The sequence below is a fragment of the Aphelocoma coerulescens genome, chromosome 2 (assembly GCF_041296385.1).
Source record: "Aphelocoma coerulescens isolate FSJ_1873_10779 chromosome 2, UR_Acoe_1.0, whole genome shotgun sequence".
Lineage (NCBI taxonomy): Eukaryota > Metazoa > Chordata > Aves > Passeriformes > Corvidae > Aphelocoma > Aphelocoma coerulescens.
Genome location: NC_091015.1, coordinates 31239293 through 31266853, shown reverse-complemented (window position 1 = coordinate 31266853; position 27561 = coordinate 31239293). Strand labels below are relative to the sequence as shown.

Genomic DNA, 27561 nt, shown 5'->3' with positions numbered 1-27561 from the left:
AATCCCTAGCTGTGAACCAGTGAGATGGGAGCTAGGAAATATGTCACAGAAGTATGCATACTTGTTTGACCTATTATTTTATTTTCCCCTGGATAAAATGTACTGGGTCAAACAGGTTTCTGACTGTGCCAGGCCCAGGCACTGAAAGAGACTACAGAAACTTTGACCTCTGCAGACTACATGGCCAGAATTCAGGCAACCCTCCAAGACAGAATTGAAGGCAGGTCATTTGAAAGAAAACAGTGAAACCAGTCCAGCATTTCCTTTCCCTCTCTTCCATGTCCAAAGACTGAGAGTTTCATGGTGCACTCTCCAAGGCATAGAGCAGTCTCTTCTCCCCAAACTTGACCCAAGAAAAACATTACTGCTCTGTACATTCTCCCAAAATGAATGCTACTTAATTAAAGAAATCCTTGTTATTTTCTTGCATGAATCTTACTCTTGACAATTGCACACAGGCACTTAGGATCACCTATACATTGGTAACAGTAGCTATCACAAATCCCCACAAGCACACCTCCAGGCACTAAAACCAGCAAACTGCTGGGGAAAAATGTCACCACTGGTTCCTGCTTCACAAATTACAAGTATCAGATGTATCACCTGATGAGGAAATAGGGAGTTCTTAATATGTACACATATAATTTAAAATCTAAAAAATGTTCTGAATCAGAGTCAGGTTAACATTTCCTTCTCCCACTGTAATATCCAAAATGTAAATTATTAATTACCAAGCAGTAATACCCACATCTTAAATATGTGAAACAAACAGATGCAGCAGATAAAAGAAAATGCATTAAGGGGCAAGACACAAAGGTACAGAACCTACATTTTCATATTTCAGTTCCCTGCCCTGACACTGACTCCCTAAGCTGCCTTGAAAAAAAACCACCTGTTGCCTCCATGCTTCAAATTATGTTCATAAAATGGAGGCAATTACACTTCATCATGATCTCACATGGATAAACTGAAGATTGTGAAACATCAGCATATGACAGGATTGAAGGTCATACAGAAGCCAGGTAAGAGTGAGAAACATGTTTTAACTAGCACTGAAAGTATTTTATTACCCTTGCAGATGGAGCACTCCTGTAGCCTTAGTCACCAAGTAAGATCCAGTGAGGCTGCCAAGGAAAAATTGTGTTTGACTGCTCACTCTGTGATCTAGGGTGCAATGGCAATACTGACATTCTCATATGAAATAAAAGGAATGTAACATGCATACTTCTGTATGCTGAACGCACGACAGGTTTTGGGGGTTTTTTTTTGAATGCAAAAGGAAGCTTGAAGGCTCTCATTATTTAACAGTGCCACAGAGATTATCAGGGCACTGTAGTATCACAAAATTTGTTCACAGCAGGTAAAATTCACACCTGCAGTGAACCAACAAAAGACCACTTAAACCCTAATTTCAGCGTTCATGGTTGAGCCAGTGACATACTTCTGTTAGCACTACATGGCGATATTTTTCTGGATCAGAATATTAAAAGCACTTGTGCTTCAACAGTGTTTCCTTCAAGGCATTTTTGGTTTCCCACAAAAGAAGTCAAGGAAATCTGTTATAATCTGAACTCCAAACCAATCTCTTTTATTTACACTTGTTCATGCAAGTAAAACTAAATGGTGGCATGCCCCATATTTCCATAATTTTTAAAACTATGGAAACGTACATAGTTTGGCTGTTTTGTTAAAATTGTATCATATTTTGGATTTTTTACCCAAATAGTCATGAAGATACACTATATTCAGAGAACATGCTCTTCTATGAGTGAGACTTTACCATTTCTGAAAGTCAGTCAACAAGTCATCAACAGATATCAAAACAGAGAACAAGATTAGTATTAGAAAGAGAAATTTCAATATGTAAAGATTGAGAGGAGCTACAAGTATTAAGGAAAGAAAAAATTCGGCTTGCTGATAAAGCTATGCCTTCAAAAATTAGTTACGGGGGGAAAAAACGGGTTGCTTAAAAGAAAGAATAATAAAAAAATATATATATCTATATTGAAGAGTAGGGCAAAGGAGGGTAAAAGCACCAAGTACCAGAGTCCTGCTCTTTTCTCTGGTACAGGCAAAAATCAAGGATGTTAAACCTCAGTCTCTGTCCCTTGGAGAGAATCTGCAGGATCGTCTGTGCCCTGTGCCTACCCAGCTTCCGCTGGAATAGTGGAAAGTTGGATCTGTAACAAAGATTATTTTTCCACCAACAGTTTAATTTTAGAAAGGCGCCAACAAAAGGCACCGCTCTGAACACCCCGAGCGCGTTACTTCCCCTCCAAATCCATCAACGCCCGCTTCCTCCTGGAGACACGATGCCGTGGCACAACCACGGCTCCATTCGGCCGCTTTAGCCGAACAAACCGCTCTTCCTGCCTGGAAAAAAAACCGAACAACAAAAAGCCCAACCACCCAACCAACCGATGCCATAAAAAGGCAAGAAAGCAAGTGCACAGAAGGAAGGGCCGGCGTGCACAAGAGTCCGCACCGCCGCCCTCCCGCAGCGGACCCAGCGCCGCCGGTGCTCCGCAAACCCGAGAACGGCGGCATTTCCAAAGCCGGGGTCCAGCACCGACACCGGGGCTGTGACGCCGCCGCCCGCCCTGCCCCGCCATGGCCGCCGCGCCCGCCCGCCCGCCCGGAGCTGCCCCACAGCAGCCGCGGTCGCCTGGGCAGCGCCGCCGCGGGGCTCCGGCGGGGCTCCGGCACAGCTTCCGCCCGGCGCTCTCCCGTCCCGGCCGCACCTGTCGGGTGGTTGCGCGGTCCGGGGCGGGGAGGGCGAGCGAGCGCGACAGCAACGGCGACGGCGGGAGACAATGGAGGAGTGAAGGACGGACACATTGACACACGGGCTCCTCCGCCCGCCCGCACCACTGCCGGCACCTCCCCGGGGGGGGGAGGAACGAAGGAGACACAGAGAAGCCAAAAAGGGAAGACAAAAGAAAAGAAGAACGTATTTCTCAACTTGGAAATACGGGCAAGAACGGACAGGCTCCTTCTGTCCGGCAGCACCGTATGGGAAGCTGGCGAAGGGGGAAAGACCGACACGTGGCGACCCCCATCCCTGGGCAGGAATGGTTCGCCCCTCAGCCGGCCCCGGCAGGGCGGGGCTGCGGGCGGAAGGCGCCGTGAGGAGCGGGGCGGGGGCGGTGCCTCAGGCGGGGGTGCTGCGGGCGCCGTCCCGGGCTGATCCCGGCTTACCGTGCGCGGGGGGCGCGATGACTCCCCCCAGGAAAGGCGACCTGAGCGCGGAGGAGAAGGACTTACTGGCAGTGATCGCCACAGGTGAGCCCTCCTGGCCCTCGCCGCTCGCGGCCCCGGGCCTCAGCTCCCACGGGCCCCGCTGGCCGTGCGCAGGGAGGGGTTTTGTGTCCCCGCACGTTGGGGGCGGCCGGTGAGGCGCCGTTACCGGTCGGTCCCGGGCTCCCCTCGCCCCCGGCCGCGCTTCTCGGGTCACGGCGCTGAGGGCCGCCTGCCTTCCCGCCGCCCTTCGGGCCCGTCACTCTTCTCTCTGCCGGGCAGAGTGGCTGTTCCCTGGGTTTAGGTCCCTCTCAGGCAGGCCCGCGTCACTCAGAGAGTGCATTGGGGGGCGCGGTGCGCTGCACTTGGGCTGGGGAAGCTCAACTGGGCGGGTCTAACTCTGCTAAGGAAAGTTTACGTCTTACTAGTAACGTCTGTTGACATTTGCCTAATTATTGGTGTTAATGTTCTCTGCCAAAAAAAAAAAAAAAAAAAAAAAAAAAAAGAGAAGTTTTCTTGGGGGTAATCCAATCTTCTAACGTGCTCTATGGTTTTCCCCATGTGCTGTTGCCAGCCCAGGACGTCTTTGCAGACACGTTATTCGCACATTACCAGAAACTCAGCTTGTTTTGGGGTGTTGGGCACCTCTTATCCCTTACACTGTCATATTTTACTATCCCTCATACTATCTTATACTGTCTTCTTAGAGAGAGGAGAGGGGATCAATGCCTATCTGAAGGAAGGGTGTCAAGATGATGCAGCCAGGCTCTTCCTGGTGGTGCCAAGCAATAGGACACGAGGCAGTGGACAGAAACTGATGCACAGGAAATTCCACCTGTATAAGAGGAAGAACTTCTTTACTGTGCAGGTGACTGAGCACTGGAGCACATTGCCCAGAGAAGTTGTGAAGTCTCCCTCACTGGAGATATTCAGGAACTGTCTGGATGCAATTCTGTTCTACATGCTCTAGGATGATACTGCTTGAGCAGGGAGGTTAGACCAGATAACCAGGCTACTGTGGTCCCTTCTAACCGGACCCATTCAGTGTTTCTCTGACTTTGCGTTTCATGTAATTATCACAGTTTTATCACACTATGTGGCACATTTATCACACTATGTGGCACACATGCTTGTTGCCGGGGGAACTTTCTGTCATTAGAGTTTCCTGGTCCAACAACGTGAATTTCATAGCCCCAACTAAATAGTTACCCTCCAACTGGTATTTTGAAAATCATGAGCAACGTTAATTAGTTGAAGGCAAACTAAAAACACTTCACATGTTCCATGCATTTATGTATGTAGTTTTCAGGCAATTTGAACTCATGAAAATTTTACTTGGTGCTTCACTCTCAGTTGTATTAAAATGTTCCGGTGTGTCAGAGACACAAGTGTAGGACAGTCAGCAGTGAATTTATTGTGGACCAGAATCAGTTTGATTGACTCAGTTTAATAAGAGTTTCAGACCTTCGTCTTGCAGACACCTCTGTCTAACTCACCTGAGGCTTCTGATTAGGTTCATGGGATAATTCTGGTTGGAAGGGGCCTCAGGAGGTCTGTAGGCCAACCTCCTGCTCAAAACACGTCAGCTTGAGGTCAAATGTGATTGCTTAGGGCTTTATCCCATCAGGTCTTGAAAACTTCCAAGGAGGAGGGCAGCACAGTGTCTCTGAGCAACCTCTTTCCCTTACTGGGTTCATCGTGAAAATGTTTTTCCTTGTATCCAGTCTAAAGCTTGCTTTTATTTCAATTTCTGCCTGTTATCTGTTGGCTTCCTACTGTGCACCACTAAGAAGAGCCTGGCTCCAACTTTTAGCTCTGGCCAATTCTAGAAATCTGACTTCCGTCAGTTTAGTGTCTTGTTTGAAAATCCTTCAATGCTTTGTCATGCAGAACTCTAAGTTTGTAAATGCAACTTTGCTTGTATTAAAATTTAATTGAAGATCACCCCTTGAAGACTTGCTCTTACTGATGTTTGTTCTTTGGCTGGGATGCTCTTCTGAAAATCAATCCAGTTCTTAAGAAGCTTCTAAAGTTTAGAATACATGTGTGTTTGGGGGAGTAAGTTAGTTGATGGTTCCCTGACTGTTGGTCAGGGGTCTTTATCAAGTGTGTGAGCAGGTGATTGTCATTTTTTCCCTAAATTAATGAATTAAAAGAAAAATGGTAAAAGCTTCTGTAGTGTAGTGTCATGGGTTAGCAAGCATAGTCCTGGAAGTGATGTTCTATGACCTGGCAGAACCTATCAGCTGGCCAGTTTGAATATGGACAGTTTTTTAAGCCACTTAAAATTTTGACCGCCTCTGTGGTCCAAATTTAAGAATGGACAAAGCCCGGGGGAGCTCTGTCTCGTTTCTGGCACTGGGACAGGTGGCTGCAGGGCCCGTACTGTGGCCAGGCCACAGCCATCCTGGAGCCGATGGGCCCTGTTCCACCCGCGGCCCCCCACAGCCCTGCTACATGCAGACGGGCCACTCCCCCTCTCCGGTGCAGCTGAAGATGAAGATTCAGCTGAAGCTGCCCTGCTGCCCAGCAAAGATCGTGTGACCAACAGCAATAAGCAAAATTTCAGCTGCAAGGCCCGGGTGAGATTAACCCTTTTAATGCTGTGAAGAGCTGAAAACCTGAGGGAGGAGAAAGAGGAGATGCTTAAAGCTGAAATTCTGTTGTAAAGCTATGGTGGTGATGGACTATGATATATCAGAGTACCCGTTGTAATTTCATGAAAGCATGGGGGGTGGAGTGTTCAAACTGTACTTGTGAGCAAAAGCACCTGCGCTGGAGTAAGCAAATGCTGAAGCAGCTGTAATTTGATGAGAAGTTTGAACAGGGAGAGATGGAAGTGATGAGGACTCTTGCTCCAAATCAGAAGGAGAAGACCTCAGTTCCTAGAGATGCTCCCAGAGATAGTCCTAGAGATGAAGATGAGGAGGACCCTTTGCTCCCAGGGACAGGGGGAGGGCCTCTGTTCTTAGACATGAAAATGCTTCCAGAGATGGGTGAAGAGCACTTTTGTTTCTGAACAGCTCAACCTTAAAATGGTACCCCAGTAGCTCAAGATTGGACCCTCGAAAGCAGTTGTGGGAAAAGCTGCAAGTTGGGGGAAGGGACTCTCACATGATGCGAGCAGAGAACCAACCCGGGCGGCTGTCTCGTTGTGATACTTGAAGCCATGAGAGAATTTCTTGTGGAGATGTCTCCATAGCATAAGCAAGAGAGACTCCTCTTCCTAAATGGACTGAGCAAGGTTATTATGGAAGTGGTAAACAGACTGAACATCTCAAGGGTTGTCTTTTACATTGTCAGTGGGAGAAGGGAGGAAGGTGGGGGAAGGAGAAGTGTTCTGAAGGTGTGGTATGATTTTATTTTTTTTTTCCCCTTCTTTTAGGTCTATAATAAACTTCTTTATATTCTTTCAAGTTTTGTGCCTGCTTTGCTTTTCTCCTAATTCTTATCTCACAGAAGGTAAACAGTAATGATTATTTTGGACCAAACCACTACACTAAATTGGTGTTTCCGCCTGGTTACAAACTGAACCCACTACATGTAGTTAAACCACACCAAAAAGCCTTTTGAGAAGAAATTATTTCTAGTATTTGTAACAGGATTTTTAGCCAAACCTGAAGTTGCAAGAGCTGTTTTGCTGAAAAATTGCTGGATGACTACCTCCTTCTGAAAGTATAAAGATACATATGAAAATCATTAAAATAAGGAATGTAGTGCTTATTTTTATTAAGCACATCACTGCTGAAAGAACTTTGCTTATGATTGAATCGGTGGTTAGAAGTTTCTGTTAATTTGCAATAAATGTTCTCCAAACTCAGACTCTTTGAATGTTCTTTTATTTCTATTTGTTTGTGCCTGTAGAAGCTGCACTGGCAATATTTGGGTAGTCCTCCAATGGGCTTTAAATCAGGTTCTTAGAACTATGGCTTAGCCAAAAGGATTTTGGTAGGGAATTGAAAAATACAAAGGTGTAGCCTGTTTTTCCTGGCACATTTTTTTTTTCAGACTTCAGTCTACTTACGCATTTGGCAATTTCTAGAAATGTGAATGATCAAGCTACCTGGGTCCTTGTCCTTTCTACCTCTATTGTCTATTACCAAATGCAAACTCATTTAGCTTCTGTGAATGTGATATGTTGCAGATTTCAAATTGAAACAGGAAAAATGATGTGAGTAAATGATAAAGCATGTTTCTTTTAGACCAAAAAGTCTTTGAAATGAGGTAATTTGTTTTTGTGAGAATGTAGACAGCTCTTCTAGACGAAAGATGCTCCAAAAGAGATAAAGTACAAAATGTGTTATCAGTATCATTATACACATTCGGAACTGTTCATGTGCTGTTTATGATCAGACATATGAGTGTCCCATTCTTGTGTGTGTAGATCAGTTACTTAACAAAAAATGGATATTTACTTGTAGTTCATGCTTTCCAACTGCTCTTTGATGTGAGTTCTTGGCTTTTAGCTTCTGGAACATAACACTGTTCATTCCTAAGCCTCTTCTCCAAGTGCAATTGATTTCTTGGTGATTAATCTACATCTCAAGCAGTTAGCATACAAAGATTTTGATTCTAATGAGAAATGGAAGTGACCATTTTCCTCCAGATTCTCAGTTTATTCTGTTTCTCACCCCCTTTTCTCTCTCTTTGTGTCTTTTTTTATTTAATCAAAGGAAACACCGAGGAGGCTGGAAGGCTACTGGGGAACAAGAATGTCCGTGTCAATTGCCTGGATGAGGTACTGCAAAACTGTACAAACATTATGCTGAGTTTAATAAGGAAAATATTAGGTCTGAAGGCCTTCATGTTGTTAAATAACATTTCTCTAACAGCAATTGCTATAGCCCTGAAAATCAGAGTTATTCTCAAGCTATTTCCAGCCTGCAGATGAATAGTGAATCTTTGAAGAGTTCTTACTGTTTTTTTAAGGAAGTTTAATGTTACTTGAAGTACTACACTGTATTTTCTCTCAAGTTCCAGCATGAGCTTTGTCTCTAAGATAAGATAAACAGTGCAGCAAAACACGTGGGGGTGCTCCCTGACTTCTTGTCACCTTCACAAGCAGTAGTCCCTCTCCTTAGTCCCTCTGTGGCAGACACAACACCTGTCCCCATCCCGTGCTTGGGTCTCATTGCCCAAAGCCTTGTCTTTGCCAAACCATAAACATGCTTGGAGAGTGAGTAGCTAGATCAGAAATGCAACCACAGCCTTTTATAGAGGTGGGTATGGTAGACATGTAGAAGATTAAATCCTGAAGTGCTATCTGAAGATGGGAATAAGTTCACAGAGAAAGGAGCCTTGTTTGCTCCATGTTTCCTATTCTTTTTCTTTTTACAATGTTTTCTAAAGCATGCAACATTAATATGAAATGTAACACCCAAGCAAAACTAATTCCCCACCATGCATGTTAAATCCATGTGTAATTTATCAATTTAAATGTTAATTTGTGCGTTTTTTCACAGCTTTATAATTTCATAGGAATCACTGGGAAATTCTGGAAATGTGTCTAGTTCATCCTTTGGCTCAAAGCAGCTTCAGCTCCAGGGTCAGATGAGATTGCTTTGAGTTTTGACCTGTCTGGCCTTGTAAATCTCTAAGGATGGAGACTGCACAATATTTTTGGGCAACTTGTTCTACTCTCTTACTGTGATTTGGTGGAAAAGTATTTCACTTATGTCTGAACCTCAGCTTAGGCTCAATGTCTCTTGCCCTCCTGCCACCATAAGTGAAGAGTTTGTCTTCTCAGTGATCTCCCTGTCAGCTGGGGCCGGTTGCTGTTGGGTCCCGCCAAAGCCATCTCTCCTCCAGGCTGAGTAAGCCCAGCTCCTGCAGCCTCTCTTTACTGTGCAAGTGCTCAGTTTCCTACCATGTAGTGGTGGTACTCCATTGATTTTGTTGCAATTTATCCATGTCTTTGTTGCACTGGAAGGCTCAAAATTGGACAGGGTATATTGTACGTGTGGTCTCAGGAATGCTGAATGGAGGAAAATCACCACTTCTTCTACCAGGTATCTTCATGGAATATCATTAGTCTTTTTTTTCTGCTAACAGATCCATTTTCTGATTGTTCTTAAATAAGTTAAATACTAAACCTGAATTTCTAGTGTATTAATTTCAACAAGTTCCTGTAAAACTAGTCAAACTAAGCTTTACAGTGAACTTTAAGAACCCAAGGTATAATATGTTTGCAAATGTGCTTTATTGTATGGACATCAAAAGGTTTTCCTTAAGTGTAATTGCTGAAGTTGTGCTGAATGACTGCACCTTTGCTGCAGTATTAGTGCAACATGCAGGATTTAATGTTGAGAGGATATGGCTTATTCAAAGAAACCGTATCTGAGTTATGCCTCAGGCTATTGTTGTAGAAGAAATAGTATTAACAGTATTTGTCTAAGGCTTACATCTGACTAAATACACACAAGGCCCATAAAGCTTAAAAAGTTTATGCAATGAACTTCTTGCTGACTCCTTTTTATCCCCAAGAATGGTGTGTAATCATGCATATTAAACAGCAGAGAGTTCAGATTTGTTTAGGATTCTTAAAGCCGTCAGCCATGTCAGCTTTAGAATTTTTCTATTATAACCCATTTTTGCTCCAATGTGTTATTCTAATATCTATACATAAGTAAGAGTGTGTGAAATCCCAGTTAAACGTCAGCTTCATCTGTTATTCATTGTTGCCACAACTGGTGACGGCTCTCAATGCATCAAGTCTTATTTTTTTTCTCTGTAGCCTTAGTTGCTTATCCTAAAATTCACATTTATATTATTACTGTTACTTATTTTATTAATGTTAAGAAGTAAAGAAGCCCTGAAGATGGAATGCTTAGGTATTGAAATGGAAGCTCAATTCAGTTAGGAACTCATTTCCATCCTTAAAGACGTTTTTACATGAGACAATCCATAGAATGAGCACAGGCTTAATGCAGTTCTCTCTTCTAGCTGTGGTATAGCAAGCATGCAATCACAATTTAACAATTTCCACAGGCTGAAGAACCCACAGCATTCAGAAGCAGGCTGTTACATAGTGCACCTCCTAATTTAAAAAAAATAAGCACATAATCTGTTCCTTTCATTTTTGGTTTGACCACATATTCTAACTGCTTGGATCCGCTTTCTTGTAGATTAAAAACTACTGACAATCAGCTGTCCTTTCTCCATGTACCTTTAGACAAGGACTAAGTCACATTTTAATGTTTTCCAGATGCAGTGACCTTTTAAGTATCTTGCCTAAAGTTACGTTTCTGCAGCAAATGAACTGTAATAGTGGCTCTTTTCCAAATCCTTTCCAGTTGTTTCAGCTTCTTCTTCAAAAATGTAAACGTGAGCTGGATGCAGTATTTCAGCACTGCTTCTGCTGTTGGTACATGTATTTAAAACTAAAAAATTACTCCTCTAAGTCTGCTTGCTTTTCCTGCCCTTATTCCAAGAGTCTCTCACACCCTTCGCCTCCTGCTGTCTGCAGAGCTCTGCTGGGAGTGTCACCATAGTGTAAGATCCCTTCACTCAAATGAGTCTCCCAGATGCCCATCTTCCAGAAGGTTGGAGATATCCAGCAGATACAGTCCTGTTTTTTCTCAGCATCCTTTCTGACCAAATAAATGGTTTTGTTGTTGTGTCTTTGTGGATTTAGGTAGACGAAGAAAGGAAGGATATTTAGGCTTAATCACTGTCTTTATGAAAACAAAGAAATGCAATGGCCTTTCTACAAAACTGGTCTTTTAACAGTTTGGCCACTTAAAAACTATAGGGACATTTAGATTCAGGTGTCCTAAAACATTAGGACAAACAGATGGGATGTAGAAATGGATGTAAAAGAAATACAAATATATTTCATTTAAATGCACACAGTTTAGTAATTTTTTGTTCCATTATAAATGGAGTGGTTGCTAATTTGGAAACCTAGTATGGGAGAAAGTGTTCAGGACTTTCCTTTCCCCAGAGAGTGGAGAGCTTGTAAATATTGTGACTTCTTGTTGGCAATTTGCCAACTTGAATTCCATCTACAGCGTGGAGCTAAAACATTTCAGTTTATTATAGAAAGGCAGGATCAAGGATGCACATGGGCTTTCCAACTGTGGAAGTTTCCTCTGATCATGTTGGTAGTTAAGGTTGTGAAGGAGTACTGTAGGACTACAAGCCCTATTTTCTGCAGACCAGGCCAACAGAGTTGACCTGAAAAGTACATAATTTTTCTGTATTTAAAATAACTGTAAGGTTGTTCATAATCTTCTTACATGAAGAACTATCATCTGGCATTAGCAGCATTACTTTTTTCCTCTAGTTTGGTAATTCAGCTGTTCAGTTCTGTAATACATCATTTAAAACCAGTCCCCTTCTTTGTGCTGCAGAACCAAAACTTCCTGGGAATTACAGCAGCAGCCTGCTTATTCATAGCTGAGGTGTGTGTAGCTTCACTCATACTGAGTATGTTCAGTGGAGGATTCTTCAGGTAGTTTATCTTTCTATTCTGGTATGAACATCCTATGCTAGCAGAAAATGGCCAGATCCTTGGCCTTTATTGAGGAGGAAGAGTTTTGTCTTGATATTTTGTACACAGTACTTCAAAATACACAAACCAAGGAAAATGCCACTGCTGTTAAGAATTATCTGGTTTCGATTCAGGTTATTGATTGATGTAGGCTTTAACTTTTCATCACTGCAGATGAACTGAAATATCATCAGAGGAATCTAATGTGTTACATATGTGAAACCAACAGCTGAGTAGGATGACTATAAAGGAGAAGATCTATGGCTGTGATCAACACTTACTGAACAGTATTTCATATTCTAATTAGTCCATACTTAGCTACAGTGAAAACTATTTGTGCATGTAACTGTTGACCTCCTTCCAAATCCTTCTTTAGGAAGTTTAAGATGTGTAAGAGCAATCTTACTCAAAAGCTTGAAGGGTGAAATTTCTAAAGGCTTTCATCCAGTGAAGAGTGAAGTTGTATTTTTAGACTAGCAGCATTCAGTACCAGATAGTTGATTTTGAAGATACACATCAACAAGTGTTTCTGCCTTGTAGCACCTGCTCTTTTTATGTCATTTTTAGTAATGTCCCAAATACTGTCTCAAATAAAAGCCAAACCTACAGTTGTGTGTTTTGTTTATAATTTTCTGAATTGAATAGAACTGGTATAGTTGCCTGAAGCTAAAGGGTAAAATAAGACACTCTTTCTGTGTTAATGTGGGGCTGGGTTCCTCATTGGAAAATGAGCTGGGAAAGGGAGAGGTGAATGCTTTGATATTGCTGGCATACAAGTGTCTACAGCAGCTTTTCAGCTAGGGTTTGACAGCCCTTTCCCTTTCATTTTTTCTACTTTTGCTACTCTATTTAAATAGCTGGTGCTCACATGTGCAGTGTCTTAGTGTACCCCAGCACCTGCTGAGGGACTGCTACAGTGTGATCCAGCCTGTATGCCACATCTTAACAAGGTTCTGTGGTTGAGAAGAAGGGTGAAGTGAGCGTGGGAATGTTGGGAGCACTTGGATTGCACTTTTCACTAGAGTAACACAGGTTTATGTGACTACTTCAGTAGTGAATTGTCATTGTGTTATCCACAAAACAATGTTTTTTTAAAAATACACATGATGTCTGTGTTCTTACACAGCATGAGTGTATAAATGCTCACAAAATGGAGAGATTTTGTTCCAAATATGCACATGTGACTGGAGTGGGAGATAGTTTGTGTATTTTTGTTTGTTTGTTTGTCCCATTTCTTGTTCCCTGGCTATTCTGTGTTTCCCTATTCCTCTGGTTGATGAAGGTTGAGCAAGAGTTTTGTTGGAAACTTCCTTTGTAGTTCCTAGGAGGCAGAAGGTTCTTTTCTAGTTTATTATCTTTATAAATTTGTTTTTATTCATCCTGTTCAAGCACACCTCAGCTGGGTGCTGAAGGGAGATAGACTGACCTGCTTTCTTCTTCCTCTGTGTCCGGTGGTGGAGTCCAGACCCTCCCTGGTTTTAGTACTCATCTGCCTGCCCCTTCCACCTCGTTACACATCCTTTTCTTCCCTTGTTAGCTGCCTCAGCCCACTGACCCCACAGTTCATTGTTTGGGTTTTTTTCATGAATTGACTTCCCCACCATGGCAGCATTAGGTCAACATAGTTCTTGGAAGCCCATTCCTCAGTCTGTTTTTGGGTTATTTTCAACATGAGGAACTGGGAAGGATGGTCTGTAATGGCCAGGTTGGCTGTGCCAAGAGCCGTGTTATGCCAGGAAGGCCTTGTTGGTTGGTGAGCTGGAGAGCCCAGTCAAGAGAAGAGCCAGGTGATTTCTAGAGGCACTGCAAACTCTATTCAGCTTGTATGGTGAGACATACAGGGAACACTTACAGCCCTGCAGGAGAGAAGAGATGTTACCTTGTAACATCCCTGCAAAACAAACTAGAAACTGGGAAGGATTAATTTTTGTCGTAGGGAATAAGGTTAAAAGGCTCGATTTTTTTGGTCAGAAGAATGTTGCGTGGTAAATGGATCCTTCATCTGATTTTTCATATTGGGGCAAAAATTTGTTTCATCTGTATGCTTAATAAACCATCTGCAAGTTTCATCTTTTAAGTATGTTGTATTGACAATTCAAATGTCATCTGTGAGAAAACAGACTGTCGCTGGACCTGTCTTTGACATTCAAGCTGAGAAAAGTATTTGCAGTCAAGCCAGTTTCAGTGTAGGGACATAATACAGGATACCAAGCATTTCCAGATAAACTTGTGTGAAACCCTCTTTTGTTTGCTGTGAATGTGAGAAACTGATATTAATGTGACTTTAAATCCAATTTTATAGCAACTGTCCACGTATTTTCTGCCTGATATGTTTTTTTGATCCACACCACAGCCTGACACTTCCAAAATTTAATCAAAGGATTTTAAAAACAGTTTTCTGGGAGGACAGGATAAAACAAACCCAATTCTTTCCTTTGTCATATAATCTTCAGATCTTAATTGAAACAACTGGCTTTCAAGATATAACCAAACTTAAACATCATTGTTTTCTAAAAATTCTTTCTCCCATGGAAAACCGTGCTGTGTTTATATTCTCTTACTGCAGTATCTTTCTGTGCTGCTAAAGAAGACAAATCCCTACTGTGACTCCAGACTGGAATTGGCCTGTAAAATTGCTTTTGACATAACATAATGAAATGTAATACAAAAAAGCACATTTTATATAGTAGGAAAGAAAGTTTATTTCACATTAGTGGCACCCCAAGTGAAACCTAGCAAAACCAGTCTGTTTCATATTCATGAAGTGATGTCTTTGAGTATTTTGTTTCTGTAGAAACTGATCGGGATGAGGGGGGGTTCGGTCGGGCCCGGCCGGAGACGAGAGATCTCTATAAGCAGATCTTTGGGCACGCTGTTTATTGCAAAGGGCATGGGTACAAGGGCACTGCTTAGAGCTGCCAGCTGCAGCTCCAAGCAGGCCCAAGGTGTAAGAGAGAGAGAGAGCGAGAGAGAGAGAGAGAGAGAGCTAAGAGCAAGAGCAAGAGGCTAAGAGAGTTAAGAGCGTAAGAGAGACGAATTAAGAGAGAAAAGAGCTAAGACCTAAGAGAGCGAGGTCCTTGTTACAATACAATAAATCATCTTCTGTACTGAATATTCTAATTCTCACTAGCCAATCTGATACAAGGTGCAAATCCTATAGCATTTACATACAGCCTATAAGAGTTATTACATCACCATAGAGTGTTACATTTTAACTTCTAAAAACTACTCCTTGGACCCCTTCTGCTGAGCTAGTAGGGTCTGCTCTGACCCTTGGACCTGTCTGCAAGCAGAGGGTATTGTCTAATCAAGAGGGGATTACCTTCAGCCGGCTATACCATTGTTTTCTAGTTGTTCAGTAACTAAGACTTTATATCTCAAAGGTGGCCTTCATTTTGATGTCGCTTATAGTTTTCATATTCCCAAAATCTTTTGTTAGGCAATCATATTTATAAGGCTTTCCTGTTTCATCTTCCCCAACAGTTTCTTTAATGGCAATTTGTAATGCAGTTTACCAAAATATGTGGGTTACTAAAATATAATGCATCAAGTAAGCACTTTTTATTATTTTCAGTTAGGATGGAAAATGATGACAATATAATGCCTTAAAATTATCCTAATTTTAACTTTTCCCATTTCCCTCACCTTCAGAATTTTTTTTAAAGTTATGCTGGTAAATTAAACTTACTTGGGTTTCACTCTGTCATAAATTGAAACAAGAAATATATTAGGGCTCAAACTGATAATTACATTATTTCTGGGTATCGCATTACCAGGCATCTACAGAGCTGCAGTAATGGTGTACATGAGTGTACTCAAGCACACAGCCTTGACTGGCAAAGAAAGGAACAGAATGCCATTTTCATTTCCCTCAGGGACAAATTAAAGCACACTCCCTGGTATGCAGTGTTGGAGGGTGTTCTTGGGCAGTTAAAGTGTCTTGGCTGATAACATGAATCCTGACCTGATGTTAAGTGAAAATAAACAGCATACTGGAAGAAGCATACTAAATTCTAAAAATGGAGTGTCATGCAGTTTTCTCAAACAGCAACATGCTTCTCCCTGCCCTTGAAGAGGGAGAGAGCCTGCACTGACAGTTCACCCTAGTTCTGAAAATTTCCTCTGGGGTTTGCCCAGCTTTACATTTATAGTTACACCTCAGTCCTCCCATGCTGAAGCGAATGCTTTTCCTGCTGGGGCAGTTGATCAAACCAGCAGGGCTTGAGGCTGTGACTGTTAAAGTCTAACGAGAGCTGTGTGTCTTCACAAGGGCTTTCAGAGCTCTGGCTGATCATGGACACAGTGCCAAAAGAGTGGAGAAGTGGGAGAGAGGTGGATGGCAAAGTTACCAGTAATCATGACTAAAAATGAGCAAGATGGGTTTCAGAGACTGCAAATCTTTGTAATGTTTAAAACAACAGCCTATTTCTAATTTTGTTGCTTCTTATCATATAAGCTACAGCAGGGGAGAAAAGACTAACATAGGAAGCTAAGAAGTTTTTGAAATGAAGCTTTTCCAACTAGCAGAAACATTAGTTGTCTTTAACACTAATGTCTTATGGAAAAGGACAATGATAAATTGGCTGTGAATGTTTTTCATACATTGCTCTGTTTTCAAATCGATAGCACAGCATAATCAGAAAAGTGACTTGGAAATAGGAATCTGCTGCATGTTAGTAACCATATTTTTTCACAACAATTTTGTGAGGTGTTTTGTAAATAAGATATTACATGAGGCTTTAGTAGTTATATTGAATGTTTATGGCCAAGTAAAAATGATCAGTGGTATGAAGATCAAGAGATGTAACATTCTACTTGCTTCTCCTTTCTTTTGGTAGCATGGCATGACCCCTCTGATGCACGCAGCTTACAAGGGGAAGGTGGACATGTGCAGGTTGCTCTTGAGACATGGAGCTGATGTAAACTGCAATGAACATGAGCATGGATACACTGCCTTGATGTTTGCTGGACTTTCAGGTAACTTCCTACTAAACTCAGATCATTGATTTTTATGACATCAATGGGTACAATGTGCCATAAATTAATATTTTAAAAGGAAGTATTGACATGCTTTTATTATTCAGGTTTGCTGGTATTTATATGAACCGTGCAACTACATCATGACCAGTAGAATCCTGTGGGCAGTGGAAGAGGAGAGCTACTGTTCAGGCTCATATAAAAATTGATTTTGTTCAGCATTTTCAGGCTGCTTGTCCTGTACCTACTTCGTCCTGTTTGTTAGAGATCTCAACATTCACTTTCCTGGGACAGTTTTCTTGTGCAATGGGGTACATTCTATTTACTCAGACTGTGTTACACTGAAAATTATGCTGCACCAGACTGCCTTTTTAGTACTGCAAATCAGTAGCTTTTAGTAATATTTGAGACCTCTCAATCCAGTACTTTTCAAATTTTGTCTTTCTCCTACGCTATTTTCCCAACTATCTTGTGGACTTTAAAAAATGTATTTAGTAAGTGTTAAAAACATGTTTTCCTACATTAATTTTCACTCTTAATCAGAGCGCTTATAGCTGTATGTATCTTCTCCTGTCTCAAGTGGTGGTTTACAGCTTTCCTCTTGCCATTCTTTTTCCCTGATGGCAGGAACAGTAATTTCCTTGAGTGAAAAAAAGACACTACATTAAAATATTGTTCCTTCTGGGGAAAAGATGATATTTGGGAATATTAGGTTATTTTAAGTATCTTCTTTACTAGGCCACTTATGTCTTCCCAAAAATGAGATTCTAGGGAAGTCAGGTTTCTTAGAAGGTAGAGTTTAAACTGCCTTCTTTCATCATAAGTATATAAAAAAGGCTTATGTGTGTATATGAACCTCAACTAGAGCATCAGATTGTTTTTCAGGTAAAACTTAGGTAAAAAGATTAGGGAAATTTCAGTATCCTGTGGTATTGAGCAATATCACAGCTGCAGCAGATAGATGATAACAAACTCTTAGAGGCTTTCAAATGACTGCTGCTTTATGGAAAATGCTGGATTTTTACCATTTTCTCACAGCTGAGCTTTTAACCTGTCATCCTGGGTGTGAATGCTTCTGAATGTTGACTTTAGTGTCTTATCTGTGAGTGCAAAAGGTACGTGAGCACTACTGATGCAGTGACTTTGTTTTTAAACATTAATTTTCATCCACCATCCCCTTTTTGTATTCACTTTTCTGTACTTAGCATCTGCACAAAAACTGATAAAGTAATAATACCTTTGAAAGCAGAACCAGCAGGAGTGGTGACAAGTGTCCTTTTTTAGTCTCTGAAGGGCACCAATTAAGTCATCTAATCTTCCCATCAAATTTTAGCTTCATTTTACTTGGTATGTAGCCCAGTCTGAACACCCAGTTCCCACTGTGGAGAAAGGAACAATCTGTTCTGTTCACTGTGTTCCTGCTACATCATAGTCCTGAACGTGTTTTTCTTAGAATAGCAAATATAGTTGAACTGTCAAACTAGATGAGTAGAATTTCCTTCTATACTGCTGTCCAGAGGGACCAGGCTCTAGTGTAGCTACATGAGTATGACTCCCATAATCTCCATGGGAAGCTGAGTGTGCATTACAGAGAGCAGAGTTACATCCTCTGGAACTCTAAATAAACATGTGCCTTTCTCTTAATCCATTCTTAAAATAACAACATTAAGAACATTGATTTTCCTCAGTGTTGTTCCTGGTTTTTAAGAAATTCAGTACATCTTTTTCTGAAACATAGAGAATTACAAGTTCTGATTTGTCCTTGCTCATTCCCCAAATCTTTCCTCCAAATTCAGGAAATAAAGAAATCACCTGGATGATGTTAGAGGCTGGAGCAGAAACTGATGTTGTCAACTCTGTGGGAAGGACAGCAGCTCAGATGGCTGCTTTTGTGGGTAAGATGAAAATTATTATCATTTCCTAAACTCCTAAAAAAGTAAAGTTTTAGATTCTGATGCTTTTTGTTGGAGAAACATTATTTAATGACTTGTTCTGAACTGACACATTGCTGAGCTTTGTTTTCCACATCTCCTCATGTAAGTGTCAATTTGTGTTCTATTCCCATGTTTGATTTCCTAAAACCACAGATGATCTTACCTGTGAGAACAGGTGCTGCTGTTGATGTGTATAAGTTTTTGCAATGTCACCACTTTGAAAATAGAGGAAGTTGGTTACATTGGAGGTGTCCGAAGTGCAGCACCAAGTGCTGATTGGAGCTTCCTTTGTGGGAAAGAACAACTGTAGTGCCAGGAGGCAGGAACTCAGCTGAGCTTTGCAGCTGTGTGCTGGCAGTGAGCCACCACCCACTCTTCCTCCCTGCTTTTGGGAGAGGGAGAAGTCTTGGAACCTGTTCTGAGGTAGTCACTACTTACTGACCTGAACTTCACTAGAGTAAGATAGAGATTTGTCATTCCAGCATGTGGAGTTATCCCTGGCAAAACATGCAACAGGCTTTTTTGCTGTTGTTGTGTTTCTTTTTCTTGTCTTTTTGTTTGTTTTTATAAGCCCTTCTTAAATTTTTTGCCCACCTTGGCAGTACTAGGTTCCTGGATTAATGTTCCACTTTTTCTCTATTTCTAGCTAGGAGAATTGATAAAACATTATGAGGTTAAGTGGAGTCATTTTCAGTGGCACAGCTATTGCTTCCCAAAAACCAAAAATGTGGACCTGTAGTTCCTTTCAAACACAACCCTCTCATGGTGTTTAAATGCCTGAGAACTCCCTTTGAAGTCCTTTAGGTGTTCTGGATTCAAGCCTACCTTGCCATTTAGATTTACTTCCTTGAATAGTGATTTAGTGCTAAGTTTCAATTTCCATTTTATCTCATTCTGCTGTTTTATAGAAGAAAAGGTTGACATTGCTCACTTGAGGTTTGAGCAGCAAAACCTCAACTATTGACTTATGTATCAGAGAAGTCTATTCCTATGAATTATCCTTTGGATTTGGAGAGTCTTTTCCAATGTGATGCTGTGTGGAGTTAAGTGAATGGGGAATATTATCTCCAACATAATTTTTGAGAATTCTTGTTTAAAATCTCATCACATCACCAAGGTAGCATAAATATTTTCAGGCATACTGAGATACACTACTCTGTAAAAGTTTGAACATTGGAATCTATTCCTGTTCTTTTTTTATTCTTCATCCAATCAACATTAATTCATCTGCCTGTGTGTGGGAAGTGAGGATACTTCTTCCCCTGTCATTTGTCTTACACTGTGCTCTATTAGCTCAGAACTGTCTCTTCTAAAACAGTGGAGGATTTTAAATGCTGGAATTTGGTTGGCTGTGTCTTCTTCTGATTATAGGATTAATGCCAAGACAAATCAATCAATTTAAAGAATGTGGTCTTGAACTAGAGAAGATAAGTTTTACTTTCCCTTTAGTCAAGTAATCCATTATATTGTCAGATGTGGAAAACAAGAAGAGGGTGTAACTTTTCTCATCTTGTTACTTTCATCATAGCCCTTTTATTTTTGGTAAACTTTAAGCATGTTCGGTTCTTATAACTTCTCCCACCTTAGGTCAATATACTAATATCTGCTTCAAATCTGACAACTTCAGAGTCTCAATGCAAATGTCATTAATTTTAGAAGTACAAAGTGGAAAAATCTTACCTTGAAAAATTGTAACACCAGTATGAGACTACTAGTATAGTATAACTTGGGGGAGAAATAGTTATTCTCTTAGTTGTGGCTTACCAGGGAAAGAGGATGCAGGAAGGGGACAGAATATTCAAAATGAGTTTTCATGAGGGCATTCCCTGCTGGGAGTCAGTAAGTTAATAACACTTACTAAAGCTACTCACAAGAGAATGACAAGAGTTACCTGTTTGCAGTGCAAAGTATGTCATGCAAAGCTCCTTTGCATGTGGGTAATTCTCACTTGTATTGCCTATATTAGATTTGGGTTTAGGCTTTTTTTTTGGTTATTATTTCACTGGTGATTTTTTTCTTCTGTGCTTTTAGGTCAACATGACTGTGTGACTGTCATCAACAACTTCTTTCCACGTGAAAGGCTGGACTACTATACTAAACCACAAGGCTTAGACAAAGAACCAAAACTGCCAGTCAAATTAGCTGGGCCTCTGCATAAAATTATTACTACTACCAACATGCATCCTGTTAAGGTGGAGTAGTGTGTAAATTGTATGTGTTTGTTGGCATGGGAGCTGTTTCTTTGTGTCAAGAAGCATTCAGCTCTTCTGCAAGTTCAACCAAAATCAAAAGCATTATTTACTAATTCAGCTACTTCTAAAAATGAGGAAGAATCAGGCTCAACATTTAGATGTGATTAAAAAATTAAGTTATTTCAGTGTTCGTATACACCAGAATCTTGAGCTAACACCTTTAAGTGGAGAGATTCTTACTTCTTATATCAGTAACCATAAATAGCTGTCTTTTTGGCTTTATTTCCCAGCCCCTCTTGAAGTGGAAACACAGAACAATTTCCTATCTTAACAAAATCTCATTGTTCTCTCAATGCTTTTCTCAGCATGTATCTTCCTACCTTCATCACTGGTTTGCCACAGTAACATCTAGCACTGCTGCTGTTTCTGAAAGTATGTGCAAGAGAATGTTTATTTTTACTTCCCAGGATATTGCTGACAATAATGTCTTTTATGGTTTGCTCCTCTAGCATAGTTCAGAGAAATGAATACACCTAAATTCAAATACAAATTCCTTGGGCTTGCCAGTCAAAGTCCAGAATTTGTCAACAGTTTCCAGCCAGGTATCTGCAGTGTACACAGACAGTAGTGCACCAGTGGCTAATTGAGTGAGTAGAGCATAGAGTTTCCTCTTAGAACATTTCATTTCACAAAGTACTCCAGGATTATGTGAGGTTGATGTGTTCTGTGAAACTGCTTAAATCGTACAAGTCCAGTTTATTTTAGGTGTTCAAAAGGAAAGAGATTTTAGGATAGTGTATGGTAGTTTCTGTAATTTTCTTTAGAAGTGTTTTTGATTCTTCAGGTTCTTATTCTAAAAAAAAACCCAACCAAGCAAACTTACTATTTTTAATACCAGTCTTAATTTAAAATATTTTCTTGTATGGGAACTGTGAATTATAGTATACTGAATAATAATGCTAAATAATGACTAGAAAAAGAAAGGGAAGACTACATAAGAAGGAAGTAGAAGATTATTAGAATCTCCACTGAAATTTAGCTACAATGAGCTATATAAGCTTTAATGCTTATGCAGAAGTCTTAACTGGATTACATTTTCTTCAATCTTCTAGATCGTGTTGCTGGTGAAAGAGAACCCTCTGTTGGCCGAAGTAGAAGCACTGCAGAAATGTTACAGGGTTCTGGATCTCATTTGTGAGAAATGCATGAAGCAGAAAGACATGAATGAAGTTCTTGCTATGAAAATGCACTATATCAGTTGCATCTTCCAGAAATGCATTACATTTTTAAAAGAGCGAGAGGATAAACTAGATGGGTTTATCAAAAGGTGTGTATTTCTACAGAGAGGTCTGAAAGCACATGTATGCCCTAGTGTTACAGGTACCAGGGAAAAGACAACTGCAGGAATAAATTGGATTGCCTTGGATAAAGGCTATGACAAATAAATTGTTAAATAATCCCAGCTGCATTTACTTCAGGATGGCACTGACTCCCTTTTCTCTGTGTCTGAAGTGACACTGTTCTTTCCTGGGCACAAAGGAAACACTCCTAGAATTTCAGCTCTCTGCTGGAACTGGTGAGAACTTGGCATTCACATACACCCTGTGAAGCAGCAGACAGCAGTGTGTGATGGAAAAAAAGGGGAGTGATAGGCTTGAAAAAAGAATTTCTCCATGTCAAAATGGTTCATATGGGAACACTTCTTGTGCCATTTTGCTCTCCAGCAGTCATACAGGTTGAGATTTGTTTCAAAAACACTTAAGCAAGTGAGAACTGCAAATCCCACAGACTCTGGGTGAGTCTTAGACTCTTAAATCTCTTAGACAGGTATTCAGAATCTACTGAGTAACAAACCCAGCTGCCTGATCTTAAATATCAAAGTAAGTACCTGGCTTTTAGAAGGATCACATTCCCTGTAGGCCTCTGTGGATTTTTACTGAAATCTTCTGTGAGACTGAAAATAAATTATGAAGTCAGCTTTCACATAGTGAAATGAAATAGTTTGTCAGTGATCCATATAAAAAAATAGCAGCCAAAGAGTATAAGGACTATAACATGTTATTAAACATAATAAATGGAATTTGTATATTAAGGTATTGTTCATTTATCAGTGTTTATTGTTACAGTGATAATTTTTAAACAAAGCATTTTGATATTTTAGTTAGATGTAGACAGTAGATAGTCCACCTATAGATGATTATTTTTCTCTGTGGTAGAATTAGTAAGTCATGGTTTCAGAGCATACATTTATTTATTGTGAATTTCATAATGATTGTGCATTAGAATAAAAATGCTTTCATTTGCATTTTAAACACACCTTGACATACGAAGTTGCCAAATTATTATGAATTCTTCCCTATAGTCTGAAAGAAGACAGAGTACAGCATGCTGTATGTGTTTGTTCTTTAATATTTACTATGTGATTTCTTATTTTACATGTGTTTTAAAAAATTTAGTCTCTTGAAAGGGAGAGATAAAGATGGTTTCCCTGTGTATCAAGAGAAGCTAATTAGAGAAAGTATCCGGAAGTTTCCTTACTGTGAAGCTACATTGCTCCAGCAGCTTGTGAGAAGTATTGCTCCTGTTGAAATAGTAAGTTTTTCCTGTCAAGAAAATCCTTTCTAAGTAACTTGCATAATAAATTCAGATTGAGCCATCTTTCTGTCCTCAGCTTCTGCAGCATATTACATTAAGCAAAGGTTTTTGATGTCCCTGAACTCTCTGGCTAACTGGAGCTAGATTTTACATACTGCAGGAAAATGCTCTAAAATACTTCAAGTAGTATTTTTTTCATGTGCTCATAACAAATGCTTAAACACCTCAGCTTTTAAAGAAAACTGAAGCAGTTTTTTTCTTGTCTCTGAGCTTTCCTTTCCTCCTCTGGGATGTCTGTTCAGTTTTTCTATGCCAGTTCACTTTTTGAAATGGTAGATTCAGACAAAAATGAAGCTTAATTTGCAGTGTTTTCACAATGTCTAAATTCAGTTTAAGACTGAGTAATTTCCTAGAATTAATGCATTCATTTGTTCTATTGTACACAAAAAGTTGGTGATACATGATGGTAGAAAAAGGAAAAACATTCTATGAGGTTCCTTTTATCACAGAGAGAGAGAGAGGCAAGATGATGCAGTGTACAGCAAAATGTATACCTAAATTAGGAAATCAAAATTACAGGTTACAAATCTAACCTCAGTTATCCTCTTATGTCTTTGCTAACACACTCTTCATTTTAGGACTGTTTATTGCTTCATAATAAATTTTTCACGAGAGTTGCTGTTCTTTTTTAAGCATGTTCTCTCTGGTCTCTTAGAGTGAGATGTTGTACGCACAAACACTGGGGAAGTGGAACAATCTTGTGACGTGTTTGGATTATTCTGAGTCAATTAAAAATAGCCTCTGTCTTAAGTGGCTCCAGGTCTGCTAAAATGCCCTGAGGCTTAGTGCAGCCTCTACTGTTTGTCTAAGCCAGGAAGATAAACACAGTGTGAAAACAAGCCATTGTGATGCATTACAACTTGCTTTAGAGTAAACATTTTCCTTCCTGTTGCTTTTTTCTTAGGAGAGCTTGCAGTCTTTCCTGCCTTTAAAGAAGTGACAGTTATTCCATTGGATTCTGTCCATTGTGCAGAACTAGAAGGGAGGAGATGCTATGATTTTTATTGATCTGGAAGCCTTTGACCTTTGTCATTGCACAATTGTTTGGATTTAGTCTGGGCATCTCAGTGTTGTCGTAGTAGTTATGATTGTATATATTCCATGGTAGTCTAACAGTTTAAGGAATTACTTACATCCAGAACAGCTTGGCATTTTTTTCTTTTACATCATTGCCCAAAAGAATAGTTTTAATGTATGGTTACCTAAACCTTACTGCTTGCATCGCATGGGAAGGATGCTGCAAATAACATCTAAATAGTAATATGCAAATAATTGAAAATTTCAAGTTCTGATGATCTGGTCTGTAGCATCTGCATGCACTGAGCACAACAGTGACATATGAAACATTTTTGTGTATGCCAGCACAGAGACTGAGCTGCAAAAATCTGCTGCATAGGATCTACAGATGTAAAGAACATGGAGTTTAGTAATAACTTACAGAAGAAATTCTACAGAAGCTTAGGACTTAACTTCTTAAATAAAAGTTTATCTAAAGATATAAATGTTAAGTTGTGCACGTTAGTTAAGTTCTGTGATTTGGTTTTATGTTCTTGCTGCTGCAACAGCTTCAGTGAGGCTGACGCTTGTGTTAATTGCTTCTGGTCTTCCCTTGCGTGTCCCTCTCTGCCACAGTGCTGGGTTTTAATCTCATCACCACCTCTTGTCTTTCAGGGCTCTGACCCCACAGCTTTTTCTGTACTTACACAAGCGATTACCGGCCAAGTGGGTTTTGTGGATGCTGAATTCTGTACAACTTGTGGGGGAAAGGGAGCAGACAAAAGATGTTCAGTATGTAAGATGGTAAGAATCAGAAAAATAGTGCCACTGAGGTGCTGAGGATTTTGAATGCTTCCCTGTTTACTGTGTAGACTTAGGAGGAATGGCATGCATGCCTGCCCTGAAAACATTTAAGCTATCTACTTCTGGGAAAGATGCCTGAAATTCACAAGTAGGAGTACTTGGAAATCAAAGTGTGTATGCCTAAGAATGGAGAAGGAGTAAAATTTCTGTATGTTTAGAATTAATAAAAAACTGCTCTTTATAGATTCTTATATAGGTTAGAATCACTCCATATGACCTTGCAAATTGCTTAAAAATACCATTAAATGCTATACATAGACATTTAACTTGGTGCATTAAGAAATGCAAGGAAATGTTCTATTTTTTTAGTACATGAAAATGAATTGATAACTCTGCTAACTTTCAGGTGATGTACTGTGACCAGAACTGCCAGAAAATACACTGGTTTACCCACAAGAAAGTCTGCAAGACCCTGAAGGAAATTCATGAGAAACAAGAACTAGAAGCTGCCAAAGAGAAAAGGAAACAAGAAAAGAAGCAAAAGAAAGGTTAGGATCTGTTTTTCCCTTGCTGAAACTAATGCTGTGTTAACTTCATCACAAGGAGCAATTTAACAGGTCTTAAAACTGTAACAGCTGAGGTTGGGAGAAAAATCTTCGATGAAACGTAACAGCAAAGCTGAGTTTGTTGGCATTCTGGCCTTTCAATTTAAAAATGCCACATATTTTCCAAACATGGTTTTTAATGCTACAGTAACGCACATTTCTACAATGAAAGCATTCTGATTTACATTACACTGTTTCAAAATTCAGATCTTTAATCAAGTTCATGCCGAAGTTTCATGCTGCTCTACATTTTGTTGGAGCTGTTAGGAGAAGTTGGATAATAAGCAAGCAGCCTGCTCCTTGTAGTTGTAAAGGTTAATGTAGGTGTTAAGTGTCCCATAATACTTTCTCTTCATAATCACAGTATCAAGTTAATTGTGTTGTGTGCTTCGAATGTCAGGAAAGCAAGCAGTAGTCTTTAAACTGCTCATGCTGGTTTTCTCCCTTCAAGAAACAAGTAATTAAAATGTAGTAACAGAAAAAACACTGTATCACCCCTTCCCTTAACTTACTCTAATGCAATGTTTCTCCAAGTGAAATAATGGGAAAGTTGGGGATGAAATCACTTTTTCACTTTCACAACTTACTGGATTTCCCTTCCTTTGTTTTAAGGATTGTAGAAGTGCACTGCACAAATCATGGTTGCCTTACAATGGTAATGTCGTTCATTAGAGCTGTACTCAAAATAACAGGATATAAATCAGTAATAAATTAGTAATAATTGAATTTTTCAGCAGTTTCCTATGTTGATCCTGTTACAAGAGCTGCTGTTGCATGGGATTAGGATGACTGTGGAAGTTGAAGGCAAAGATATTAGAAATCCCTGGTATTGCATACCAATACAACAAAACTAAATGAGCTGTGAGCAGTGATGCCTCACACTGGTGCCAAACACCTGCCCTTGCAGGCTGATATTTACTGAAGGAGTCAATGGCCAGGTGCTGTCCTTTTCAGAGGGAGAGGCAGAATCCTGGTAGATGACTCTTCTCCCTCCTTACCTAAAAAGGGAAGCTAACATTTTTTGTTACATTTCTACTCCATTATCTACATGTTCATCTTCATTGACTTTTTCAGGTACATGGCCAGCACCCTCTAGACCTTATCAGATTATGCACTGTTAGCAAGACACTGAAGTCATCTGGGCTTCAGGTCACCTTGTGAATGGTGTTGTATCCGAGCATTTCATATCAACAGCAGTTTTGTTTCAGAAAGTTAGTAATACCCCCTGCAAATCCTGTAATACCCCCTGCAAATCAGGAAATTAGTAATTAAAAAAAAAATAAATGCAGCAGCTGCAACTACATGCAAACCCAAGGGTTTAAGCGTTTCCACTGTGCAAGGGTGAGTGTCAAGGAAGTCCACACTTCAGGCTTTGCTGAAGGCTGTTAGCTCACAGCCAAGTAAGACCTCGGCAGGGCTTTGGCAGTTGTGGCTAGCTGTGACAATTTTTGGCTGACTATCAATCACAACAGAGAACAAGAAACCAAGATTTAACTACTTTTGCTCCCAATTAGGCTTTCCCCTCCTTCTTTTCAGAATTGCTAGCATGCAAGCCCTACTTAGTAGAATCAGGGTAAAAAAGTTGTTAAATAACTTTTTTTTTCTCAGAAAACATTGCTTGAAGAGTAAAGGTGCAATAGCTGATTCTGTTCCAGGCAGTCAAGTTATAA

The 27561-nt window shown here is 40.2% G+C and overlaps 2 protein-coding genes across 3 annotated transcripts in view; one reads left to right on the top strand and one right to left on the bottom strand.

The window, feature by feature from the left end:
* The window catches only part of LOC138106401 (eIF5-mimic protein 1), a 57692-nt gene extending 54839 nt beyond the window's left edge, over window positions 1–2853 (bottom strand). Inside the window, exon 1 of the mRNA XM_069006952.1 lies at window positions 2742–2853. The gene's annotated coding sequence lies outside the window, so the exon portion shown is untranslated. The remainder of the gene's footprint in view (window positions 1–2741) is intronic.
* A 218-nt stretch (window positions 2854–3071) lies between these two features.
* LOC138106400 (ankyrin repeat and MYND domain-containing protein 2) overlaps window positions 3072–27561 on the top strand; it is a 26489-nt gene continuing 1999 nt past the window's right edge. The window contains exons 1-9 of one of the 2 annotated variants that reach the window (XM_069006950.1): window positions 3072–3282; window positions 7911–7975; window positions 16567–16705; window positions 18502–18600; window positions 20671–20831; window positions 21944–22158; window positions 23288–23423; window positions 25158–25286; window positions 25693–25834. In XM_069006950.1, coding sequence (XP_068863051.1) covers window positions 3072–3282; window positions 7911–7975; window positions 16567–16705; window positions 18502–18600; window positions 20671–20831; window positions 21944–22158; window positions 23288–23423; window positions 25158–25286; window positions 25693–25834 — 1297 coding nt within the window. Of the gene's footprint in view, window positions 3283–4147; window positions 4307–7910; window positions 7976–16566; window positions 16706–18501; window positions 18601–20670; window positions 20832–21943; window positions 22159–23287; window positions 23424–25157; window positions 25287–25692; window positions 25835–27561 lie in introns of those variants that run through there. The other variant, XM_069006951.1, reaches the window with a different exon arrangement.